Source organism: Sinocyclocheilus rhinocerous, unplaced genomic scaffold (assembly GCF_001515625.1).
Source record: "Sinocyclocheilus rhinocerous isolate Xijiao unplaced genomic scaffold, SAMN03320098_v1.1 scaffold1838, whole genome shotgun sequence".
NCBI classification, from domain to species: Eukaryota; Metazoa; Chordata; class Actinopteri; order Cypriniformes; family Cyprinidae; genus Sinocyclocheilus; species Sinocyclocheilus rhinocerous.
This window is the reverse complement of record NW_015660505.1, coordinates 120,835-133,159: the sequence shown is the minus strand read 5'-3', so window position 1 is coordinate 133,159 and position 12,325 is coordinate 120,835. Positions and strand designations below refer to the sequence as shown.

Here is a 12,325-nt window from a genome sequence, read left to right as displayed (position 1 = left end):
AAAAACGTGCATGTGATATTAACAGACGAACTACGCTCATATTTATAATTCCAAACAATCAGTAAGCGACAGGTGCTAGGAAACGCTGTTTTGTACTCATTTATTGATGAGTCGGCTGCGGTGCGGCCAACTGAATGCGCTACTTCTCTGCCGCTCACCGCACAGAACAGACGCCGAGAGAGGTGACACTTCTCCGGGAAAGTCAGACCTCGCGTTCGCGGGACAGCACAGGCGAAATCTTCCAACTGAACCATAGCTAAGGTTTATCCAAAAAAGTCGCTAGGTTTGTCAGTATGAATATTCTATGGAAAAAAGCCGCTAAAAGGGTGTGAAAGTTGCTAAATCTAGTGCTAAAGTCGCGCTCGTGTGTGAGACGCGGGAGCTGATGGCAGGGGGCGGTGGATATTTGTGGTGGTCAATGTGGATATTGTGGATGAGTTCTTCTGTCATCATCACGTTCTATTAGTTCTACAGCTTCAGTTTCGGAACTTTCACGCTTAGTAACACATACAGCTGTTCCCTCAGCGACATACACCGGTATTGCGGTATTTTAAAAATTCATATCATAACCAAAATAAACACCGTTATTCGGTATGAACCGGTATACCGCCCAGCACTATCTTGCGTCATAAAAGCATTCTGAGCCAAGGTGAAATTACATGACTCAGCTGAACACACAAGCGCTCTTCTTCATAAGCATTTGAGTGTGTGGATAAAAACTAGATTAGAGCACCATCTGCTGTTAAAATCTAAGCTCAGAATCGATTGCAGAGAGAATCGCGATGCATTCGGAAGATCTCAGAATCTATCCATGAATTGATTCTGCATCGATTTATCGTTGCAGCCCTAGTAGAAATAAAGTAATAAAGTAAAGTGTCTGCTCACCGATCCAGACTGATAGGTAAATGTCCGTTTTCGTTTAAGGACAGATTTACGAATGTAGAAGAGAATTAAAAGGGCCAGAAGGATGGTCACACAGGTCACAGCCACTGACCCAACCACAGCCCAAAGAAGCTGATGATCCTCAGCCTTTGGCCGTCCAACTTGCTGAGTGGTGGGAATATAGCTTGAGAATCCTGGTTGATATGAAAAACAGTAAGTGCCTTTTTTAAAGCGCATTTTAGAATAGCTTTTAACTTCATATTTTGGCTTTATTTTTTGTCTTTTACACATTTATTCTCTCTGGTCACTTACCGTCTCCACGTGTCCTGGCTTGTACAAACTTACTCCACTTCCCTGGCACCTTGGAGAAAGCCCTCACCCTGAACTGGTATAATGTGCTCCCATTGAGGTATGTCACATCCTTCATGGTTTTGTTGCCATCGTCTGTGTCCACCCAAGGGTGAAAGCTGCTCTGGCCCACTGGCTGGTATTCAATACTGTATTTCACAATGCCTCCATTGGGGTCCTCAGGTGGCTGCCAGTGAAGCCTGACTGCATTGATGGACAGAGCATCTGCCTGGACGTTCCTGGGAGAAGAAGGACCTGGAGAGAGATCATATGTAATTTTGCCACTTCAGTTTCATTTCACACTCTGACACACTTGTGAGTTATTAGTTTCCACCACTTCCTGTCTAACATTCCTGTCCTATTTTATAGTCAGTCACCTACTTGCGCTTTCTTGGGGACATGCAAGATTTCTGTTTACCCTGCTTATAGATGTGAACATGGTGGGGCTTTGAAGGGGGCCCATGGCTGCCACAGTTTATCAGCCTGACGACCACTTGGTAGTCCCTGTGATACTCCAGATTGTAGAGCTTGATGGAGAGTACATTAAGGAAGGTGGTTTCCTCCTGCAGCTTCTCTCCATGTGGTCCGTTGAGCTGTACTAAAAAGCCAGTGGCTTCTCGGGACGTACCAATCAGGGACCACCTGATGGTGGCATTACGGCCCTCCAATGAGCAGGAATCAATCTCCGGCCTGGCCGTGGGCTCTAGCGACACAGAATACGCAATCAGATGCTGTCCGCTGCAGCTGAGTTACGTAAAAACTATACTGCTCTCAGAGTCAGTCTTTCAGGGTCAAATATTGACTGAGAGTCAACAGTCAAAATATTGGTTATCTATAGACTTGTTCCCAGTCTGTTTCTCCAGTATTTGACAATCACATCCATGTCAACACCATCCAAATCTCCATCTTCAGCTCAAAGAACCCCACTCTTCTTCTCATATCATGAGGAAATATGCCCCCACCTTTATTTATTCTGTTGAGATGTCACTCAATCTCATCTCAACACATTTATTGAAAATTTATGGGATCTCAAAGTGAGCTGTGCTTTTTTTGGAGTCCATGGTAGTGTGGGATGCCTGAGAAATCAACAGCAGACAATCATAAAGATAGTAGTCACATTAGAAAGATAGGCACAACAGTACTTTCTAACTTTTCATTTTATAAGCATTCCTTTTTTCAACTTCATATGCAACTTCTTATTAAGATTCTTATGACTCTTTCACCTTAAGAACGGTGCTTTCCAGCTTGCGTAGCTCAATACTCATATGGCTAGGCAGTGGAAGGCCTGTTGCAGAACATGTGATCTTGTGGCTGGAGTTCAAGTTTCCCTCCAGGTTACTGGCCATGTCCAAAATCTCTGGTGCACGATCTGAAAGAGGGATAAGGTTAGACAAACGGCGCCAAGAGGAACAAACGTTATAGATTTTAGAGGAGATGGAAAAGTAGTTTTGAAGGGTGACCTGATTTCTCACAGTATTGCCCTCTCCAGCCTGTAGGACATTGGCAGCCACTGAATCGATTGCATTTGCCTTTGTTCTTGCAGTTGCAACTTAAAAGACAGTCAGCGCCGTACATTCCTTCAAGACAGGCTATAAAAATAACATTGGAATTTCTGTGTTTTTATTGTATATTTCAACAATTAAACATGACAACAAACATTTTATAAGGATTCAGTAAGTCATTATGTTTTAGTGTCTGAGCTCTGACCTCAAGAAATTTGGAAATGTTTGTGTAACTATTCCAAAAGTTTGGAAGCCTGTTTTTTTCACAAGTGTGTCTTTATACCTCACAACTGCAACATTATATCTCAAAATTGAGACCTTTTTATCTTACAATTACTACTATTTCTTGTAATTCTTACTGTCTCACATATCTTACTTTATAATGCATTGCAACTTTATTTCTCTTAGTTGTGCCATTAATTTCACAATTGCAGCTTTATTTTTCAGAGCTGACTTTATTTTTCACAGTTGCAACTTTCTGTTCTTATAATTGCAGCTTTGTATTTCACAATATGACTATATAACACAATTTGACTTTATATCACTCTGTTTCAGCTTTATTTCTCATAATTGTGGCTATTTCCTGTATTTGCAATTTTGTATTTCACAATGTTACAGTGTGACTTCTTTTTTTTTTGTTATTTTAAACTTTATCTCACAATTACGTGTTTTATTTAACCCGAGGTAGAAACCGGCTTCCACAAAGACTAAAACAAATGGACAGAGCAGCAAGAAATGCTTATCTTGGTCAGATTGATGGAAGCTGAATTTTTACTGGCACATTCCAGCAGCACCTGTTTAAACTTTAATTCCGAACTGAATCCTTTCTGCTGGGTCCAGATGATACTCTGCACGGAGGGAACAGTTCTTATATAAAGGGATCTTATGTTAAACTCACGTTTATTACAGCGATCTCCATGCCAGCCGCTGGCACAAGAACAGCCGTAAGGATCCGTGAGACAGAAACTCAAGCCCTGGCATCCATTCTCCGACTTACAGGATTCCTGGCAGTTCCTACCAAACATTCCTTCTCGACAGGCTGCAAGACCAAAATCAGAAAAAAAAAGATTTTTATGTTTAAGTCCTTAAATGAATAGTCTCTACAGATGCAAATGATCAGTTTCATATAAATGGTTTTCATATACCTGTCTCACAGCGCATTCCCATAAACCCCGGTGGGCAAACACAATCTCCATCTTTGTCATGGCACACGCCTCCATTCAAGCATTCGGGACAGTCTTTGTCACAGTCGGAGCCCCATTTATTCTTTGGACATTCTAGAAAATACACAGGTAAGAAAAATCAAGCACTAGAATAGAAAATCCAAAGTTCTGAATATATTTAAATGAGTTATGTGATACTGATTATGTTACCACGAACGATGAGGCGGATCCAGGCACTATAAAGAGCACTGTCCCCAACGTAGCTGACACTGTAAATCCCTGCATTGTTTTCATCAACTTTCATCAGATCCAGAACTGCTGTGCAGTTTTGAACATCAGCAATAGGAGTCATGTAGTAGTAGTTACCTAAAGCAAATTGTAAATGGTTCATTCATTTACTGATCTTTTGCTTATCCATTTACTGATCATCTTGTTGGAAACATCTCACTGGAACCTCTTTGTTTTTCTGCACGAGGTCCCATTTTGGATTTTTGTCTTTTCATTTTTCTCTTTTTTTGTATGTATATCATTTAAAACATATTCTCATGAATCGCTGTACCAATATGTATAAAATGTTGCATACATGCTCTTTAGACATGAATCTTGCTACATCGTAAAGAATAAGATTAAAGTTATACTAACCATTGAATTTCCAAGTAATGTCTCGTCTTTCTGTCCCAACAACGTCCATGATTAGTTTCACTTCGTCTCCTTTACTGGCCGTCAGCGTGACCCTCACTGGTTTAAAGTTACCTTAAAACACATAATAATAATAGTATTCTGGTATAACACATTTATAAAATCTATTCTTCAGTCTGATTAGTTTGACAAATATATTTCCGGTTATTAAATAATATATTTTAGATTAGATATTTCAGATATTGAATACTTTAACAAAAACTGTCTGTTAAGTGTTTTATCAAACTGTTTAACGCATAGGTCTTCAACCCTGCTCCTGAGGACCCACTGTCCTGCAGAATTTATTTCCAACCTGCTTCAGCACACCTGGGGCCTCATGTATAAAATGTTCCGTAGATTTCATCCTAAAAGTGTACGTACGCACAAAAGCTAGATTTGGCGTACGCACAAAAGTACGCCAGAACCTGCGCAAAATCCCTTTATAAATCCCGATCAGGGGAAGATCTCCACCCCGACTCCTCCCCGAAATCACCATATATGGAGCTTACAACGCCTTGTTTTACTATGCATAACCTCATCTGCATATCATTTCCATGCATATTCCCATCCACGTGACACCATGTTTAACACCGTTTGCTGATAATGTGAATATCTTTTATCTATTTTGAGTGGAAAAAGATAGGCCTATTTATTGCAGTGTAAAATTGTCTGACTCGGCGCGTCACTAACAAAGTATTTTAAAAAGGAAACGTATAAATCTTACCGTTGTAAGCCTTCAAATGTAGAGATGACTTCACACGACATCAACACCTCTGTGCAGCTGCGGTTGTACAGTAAGCGGTTATCATTGGACCTATCCGAACTGGATAATGGACCGTTCGACCAAGTGTCCGCCATAATATCGAAGTAAGTGCGCATCATTGATCATTGTTCTCGCTTAAAAATATTTTGAGATCTGCATTTCAGTTTAAAGATTAATTATTGTGCACTTATAGCACTCCTCGCTGTCAATAAAAGGAAAAGAGATCAAGTGCATTTACTACAAATATGTCTAAATTCATATAATTTTGGCTTAAGTTCTGTGTAATGACTTTATGTAATTTCAGTCCTTATCTCCATATGAGAGTGGACTATTTAATGTAAATGTATATATCGACATGAAAACATAGCTTAAAATCATTGTTTTCACCTCATTAATTTTCTCACTCAAGGAAAAAGAGTTCGTACGCATGGGTCAGAGTTTGCGTGCAGGTGCGCAAATTTTCCCGTCAAGTTTGTTTTTATAAATCCCAAATTTTGCGCAGGAAGTAGCGTACACCTCTTTCAGGGCTGTTTTTGTGCGCACGCAACGGTTATAAATGAGGCCCCTGGTCTGTTTGAAGTCAGCTAGTCGTCCATTACTGGCTCTCCTCACGCTTTGATTTGAGCGTGACTGAACCGAAAGCCTCCATACTGCGACAGGATCCTCTCCACAATCAGCGGCCGCCGGACGGGCGGCTGGGGCCTTTGTATTGATCAGCGGCTGAAACCGTCTCCAATTCTGTTTCCCTCGCTGAAAACAAGGAAAAGAACAGAGCCAGAAGGACACGATTTAGAAAAAATGACAAAATCACAACTGCCAAACTGTCACAGGGCCCAGAGCTTTCAACATACAGCGCTCTGATATGAAAATGAGACGCTGTTTTTCTAAAATATGACTTCAGAATGATGTATTAGAGAGAAGATGATTGCAGCAGTTAGAGTTCAGACGTCTGCTCATAGTTCCTGTGCTTTATACATTGGACTCTCACAGTATATAGAGCTTCATTTTTGTTTTATCAAACTGGATAATGGACCGTTCGACCAAGTGTCCGCCATAATATCGAAGTAAGTGCGCATCATTGATCATTGTTCTCGCTTAAAAATATTTTGAGATCTGCATTTCAGTTTAAAGATTAATTATTGTGCACTTATAGCACTCCTCGCTGTCAATAAAAGGAAAAGAGATCAAGTGCATTTACTACAAATATGTCTAAATTCATATAATTTTGGCTTAAGTTCTGTGTAATGACTTTATGTAATTTCAGTCCTTATCTCCATATGAGAGTGGACTATTTAATGTAAATGTATATATCGACATGAAAACATAGCTTAAAATCATTGTTTTCACCTCATTAATTTTCTCACTCAAGGAAAAAGAGTTCGTACGCATGGGTCAGAGTTTGCGTGCAGGTGCGCAAATTTTCCCGTTAAGTTTGTTTTTATAAATCCCACCCTTTGCGCAGGAAGTGGCGTACGCCTCTTTCAGGGCTGTTTTTTGTGCGTACGCAACGGTTATAATTATAAATGAGGGCCCTGGCCTGCAACTTTACAACTGATCCTGAAGACCTTGATTATCTGGTTCAGGTGTGTTTGATTAGGGTTGGAGCTGAACTCTGCAGGACAGTGGGGACATCAACACCTCTGTGCAGCTGCGGTTGTACAGTAAGCGGTTATCATTGGACCTATCCAAACTGGATAATGGACCGTTCGACCAAGTGTCCGCCATAATATCGAAGTAAGTGCGCATCATTGATCATTGTTCTCGCTTAAAAATATTTTGAGATCTGCATTTCAGTTTAAAGATTAATTATTGTGCACTTATAGCACTCCTCGCTGTCAATAAAAGGAAAAGAGATCAAGTGCATTTACTACAAATATGTCTAAATTCATATAATTTTGGCTTAAGTTCTGTGTAATGACTTTATGTAATTTCAGTCCTTATCTCCATATGAGAGTGGACTATTTAATGTAAATGTATATATCGACATGAAAACATAGCTTAAAATCATTGTTTTCACCTCATTAATTTTCTCACTCAAGGAAAAAGAGTTCGTACGCATGGGTCAGAGTTTGCGTGCAGGTGCGCAAACTTTCCCGTTAAGTTTGTTTTTATAAATCCCACCCTTTGCGCAGGAAGTGGCGTATGCCTCTTTCAGGGCTGTTTTTTGTGCGTACGCAACGGTTATAAATGAGGGCCCTGGCCTGCAACTTTACAACTGATCCTGAAGACCTTGATTATCTGGTTCAGGTGTGTTTGATTAGGGTTGGAGCTGAACTCTGCAGGACAGTGGGTCCCAAGGAGCAGGGTTGAAGACCTATGTTTTAACGTTTAAAGAGTTCACTCAAAAATGAAAATTCTGTCGTTATTTACTCACCCTCATGTCATTCCAAACTTGTATGACTTACTTTCTTCTAAAGAAAACAAAAAAGATAGTTATAAAATTTTCTCAAGGGTTGTTGATTTATTTTATATATATATATATGTGTGTAATTTCAATGACAGTCAGTGGGGTGCAGTGTTGTTTTGGGTCCCATTGACTCTCATTGTAAGAACAGAAACAACCGAAACATTCTTCAAAATATCTAATTTAGTGGGGGTTTTTAATCACACAGGTTTGTAACAACATGAGGTTTAGTAAATGATGACAGAATTTCTTTTTTTTTTTTGGGTGAACTATAAGTTATGTCCCCCCCCCCATCATGTACCTTTGCTGTAGTTGTTGATGAGAGTAACACTGCCAGGTTGGTCAGAGCCCCTTTTTGAGTGACAGTAGAAAATCCCACTGTGGTCAAAGCCTATAAATCCAGTAGCCACCACTTCTTTAGTCTGTGGGCTCTGCACATCAAAACGTGGCGAATCTGCACGAAGCACAATGCTGTTGTCCTTTGTGATGCTCAGCTGAATCCCATCTGTGTCACGCTCTCCAGAAATGCAGGAGAGGCGGAAATTATGAGGAGATGTGGCCCCGTTAGAGGTCATGGTGAGATCCATAACTGCATCTGAGAGAGGACACATTTCATACAGATTAATGCAATGCAATTTACTAAAACTGGAAAACTATTGGAAAACAATTAATAGAGAGAGAGAAAAAAAATTAGTAAGTTAGGAAATATTAGTAAAAAGTTAATATTCTCATCACTTAAGGGTGAAAATGTAAACCTACTCTAGAACTTATTCAGTACAGTTTCCTGTTTATTTACATTAAGATCACAAAATACCAACAACAATGGAGCCACCATAGAGGAACATCCACATTCCTGATTTCACACATTTCCCCTGGCTTTCTGCCACTATGTGCCCTTCTCAACACAAGAACAATATCAGGAAACAAAGAGGATCCAAAGCCATCATTCCACAATGAATACCATTAGATCCCATGTACAAAATAATGAAAACATGTAGAGGAGCCCGGGGCTAGTTGTCACACTTTTTACTCCAGTGAAGTCAATATCTATATAGGCACATGCCATAAAGTGTTGGGTACAGAAAAACAAAAAACAAAACTTTTTCACTGTTATTGTCCAATTTTGAACACATATTAATCTGCTATTGGGGCTGTTGCTATATGTTGTCATGAGGTAAGTTGCTACAATTGCTACAGCTGAACCTGTCATAAACAACCCAGACAATAATAATTGTGATAGCCTACCCTGATTTAAAAAAACAAATAAATAAATAAAATTTTCAAAAATCTAACAACAATTACTGATTTCCCAAGAAAACAGTTCAAACTTTCAGTTAAATCTGCCTTCATTATGTAGTTGAACCTACATATACAGTTTTATTAAGCGTGTGTGTGTTGTACATTGTGAGGATTGAAAAAAAAAAATTAATAAATAAATAATTGTGTTTTAAAAGCGAATTGTGAGCACAGAATTGTCAAATATCATTCTAATATATATAGACCAAAATATTGTATAGAATATTTGAAACCAACATACAAATGACTCAATCATTTTGACTCAAATCCAGATGGCTATTATGAGATAGCCTTTGCGACAATTAGCCCTGGGCTTCCCATACCAATTGTACTCTCCCAATCAATCAATACGTATTTTGTGAAAACTTTTTGGTGTAACAACAACAGTAGGCTACTTACCAGATATGTCGACGACCCACAAGAGGCAGACTAAATGCAGCATGACTGTCATTTTATGTTCACTTTCAGATAATCCGTTAGTTTATCCAAAAAAACAAACAAATTATCCAAAAACAGGATTTGTCATTCCAGTGGGATTTTCCAGCTCGCCAGCCGTCGCCGCGCGTAATTGCGCATTTCTACGATCACTGTGAATGTACGCGCACTGATTCACCCTACGCGTGGAAATCTGTGCTGTTGACACGCAGAAAACTCAACTCTTCTGCTTACTCCACACTCATACTTTGGGTGGGAAAGGAAGGAAGAGGCGTAGGGGATGAGAGAGAGAGAGAGAGAGAGAGAGAGAGAGAGAGAGAGAGTCAAACTGTTTGTACTACAAGTATTTTCACTGAATTTCACTCACACAAAACTGGATGTGTCTGAATTGTCACTCGCGTGAACGAGCACCGATTTGCCTCCGATTTCGGGCATTTGTCGGCGATTTCGCAAAACCTGTCGGCGAGTGAAAAATCGGGCTAAAATCGTGCAGTGTGAACTCGGCACTAAGGTCAGTTGATCAAGATCAGGGATGTTCTTTAATTATATCTCTGCAAAACATTTACTTATAAATTGTTATTTAAACATAGAGATACATATTTATACATATTATGTCAGTAAACATTTAAATATCCTTTAAAAAGTCCCATTCAACTTAAAAGTAAAATTATACAAAAAGTAGATAAAAATTTCCTTAAAATCAAACAATTAAATGTATTAAAATGACCATGAACAACAAAATGCAAAATTGCAGACAAAATATAGACTGAATAGGAAAATGGCATATGCATATAACAACTGAAGCACTATTATTTATTTTATTTTATAGCATTTTCATTTTATTCAGAACTGTGACTTCTTCTTATTATATTATATTATATTATATTATATTAAAGGTAATTATCCTACATGGTTCCTGATTTTTAAGTGCACATATAGCTAACTTTATATATATATATATATATATATATATACACACAACTAAGGAAGAAAAGTGTGCCCAAAATACTGTTTCATGTCAGCATGCTAGGTTAAATGTGGACTGATTTATTAAGTCAGGTGATCTCATATTATGTGAAAATTCAGATGTTTCCTGTCAACTGTTCTTTTTAAGGCTGCTAATGATGCACTGGTACAGTCTGGATTCATAGTCTTTTAATATCCCCATCACTCAAGGCAGCAAACTGTCATAAAGAACAGAGATTACTGTAATATCAGAGAATACTGTAATGGCATATTTGCCTACTGTGTAAATAAGCTCCATGGTGCTGCAGGCATCTTGTAAATACTTACATCAGTCATAGCCAGGAAACGAGAAACAATCCCTGACTTTATGTTTTGTCTAAATGCTCAGTCATCTCTAGTTTAGAGAGGAAAAGAGGAAAAGCAGAGGAAAAGCCCACCGCCGCATGTCTACAGACCCATTTACACCGTCTTCACACATTTCACTGATTTGTAGAGGGATGGTTTTTGAAATGAATGCGTATGTTTTCTGTCTGTTTCTTGATAACATCACACAATCAAAGCTGACTCAGACTGACATTGTTCTGACTTTCCTGTTTTCCACTCCAAGAGCAAAAGACAGATAAAAAGTCATTTCTTTTTTGCACACAGATATTAAAACAGAGTTTAGTTGGAGATTTGTTAGTGCTGATTTAGACTAGAAACATCTAACGTGTTGCTGTTTTTAGAAGTGCTGTCTGAGGCGAAGGTCTTCTTGCTTTTGTGTGCATTGTTGGTACATATATTTATGAACTCTACACTGTTCAGACACAAATAGCAGGTCATCTTCACAGGTCACACCCACATCCTGCCCATTTGGTCACATAAGTGAAACACAAATGCAAACACATTACATTTATCATCACATTTTAAATATTTACAGTTACTGCAAAGAAAAACGTTATGACGCATCCAAAGACTAAGAGTCTTTGATGCATCATAGTAGTTATTATTATTTAATTGATCATTTTTATTATTTAGTATACATTATCGTTTAAAAATGTATTTTTTTTAAAGAAATCATTGCTTTTATTTAGCTGGGATGCATTAAATTGATCAAAAGTAACATTAAAGACATTTATAAGTTTACAAAATATTTATCTTTCAATATGCATTGTTCAACAAGAATCCTGAAAAATATGTATCACAAAAATATTAAGTAGCATAGCTTAATAATAATAATAATGATATTTCTAGGGCACAAAATCAGCATATTAGAATGATATCTGAAGGATCATGTGACACTGAAGGCTGGAGTAATGGCAGCTTTGCCATCACAGGAATAAATTATAATTTATACATTAAAATAAAAAGCAGTTATTTTAAAATTGTAATTATATTTCACAATATACTGTTTGTTTGTTTGTTTTCAAATAAATGCAGCTTTTTCAGCATAAGAGACTATAAACTTTTCAAAATTATTAAACATACCAACCCCACATGTTTTTGTAGAAATAAGCAATAAACCAGCTGCAAGATAACCATTGCTCCAAATGTATAAATTCAATATAGACCCCAGCTAAATACATTTTTATACAGTATGCCAGTTGCGTGCACAGATCTTTTTTGGCTAAATGTTATAGTATCAATAGTCATATTCTATGAATAAAAGAACAATATGAAAAAATATGATTTGCATTGTTGCTTTTGTTCTTTCTTTATATCCTAATGTGTCTTGGATACGTGTGTTTTTGTATTGGGTGTATGTGTATTTGTGTATATACAAAAAACTGGCTGATAAAGCATTGGATGATAAAGTGTTTGGATGAGGAAGCTGCACGGGAAAGTAGTAGACACTGTGTCAACATATTCTGTGGATGCATGGAGCCAGGGTGGGGAAAACACTCACAAG

The 12,325-nt window shown here is 38.1% G+C and overlaps 1 protein-coding gene across 1 annotated transcript in view; it reads right to left on the bottom strand.

The window, feature by feature from the left end:
* Window positions 1–9,688, bottom strand: part of LOC107725190 (tyrosine-protein kinase receptor Tie-1-like) — a 16,947-nt gene extending 7,259 nt beyond the window's left edge. The window contains exons 1-12 of the mRNA XM_016534368.1: window positions 9,436–9,688; window positions 8,042–8,335; window positions 4,538–4,648; window positions 4,106–4,261; window positions 3,878–4,009; window positions 3,631–3,771; window positions 2,691–2,819; window positions 2,454–2,599; window positions 2,251–2,306; window positions 1,649–1,968; window positions 1,195–1,485; window positions 886–1,076 (exon numbers count right to left, since the gene is read on the bottom strand). Of these exons, the coding sequence (XP_016389854.1) occupies window positions 886–1,076; window positions 1,195–1,485; window positions 1,649–1,968; window positions 2,251–2,306; window positions 2,454–2,599; window positions 2,691–2,819; window positions 3,631–3,771; window positions 3,878–4,009; window positions 4,106–4,261; window positions 4,538–4,648; window positions 8,042–8,335; window positions 9,436–9,487 (2,019 nt within the window). The 5' untranslated portion in view covers window positions 9,488–9,688. The remainder of the gene's footprint in view (window positions 1–885; window positions 1,077–1,194; window positions 1,486–1,648; window positions 1,969–2,250; window positions 2,307–2,453; window positions 2,600–2,690; window positions 2,820–3,630; window positions 3,772–3,877; window positions 4,010–4,105; window positions 4,262–4,537; window positions 4,649–8,041; window positions 8,336–9,435) is intronic.
* Window positions 9,689–12,325: the final 2,637 nt, after the last annotated feature.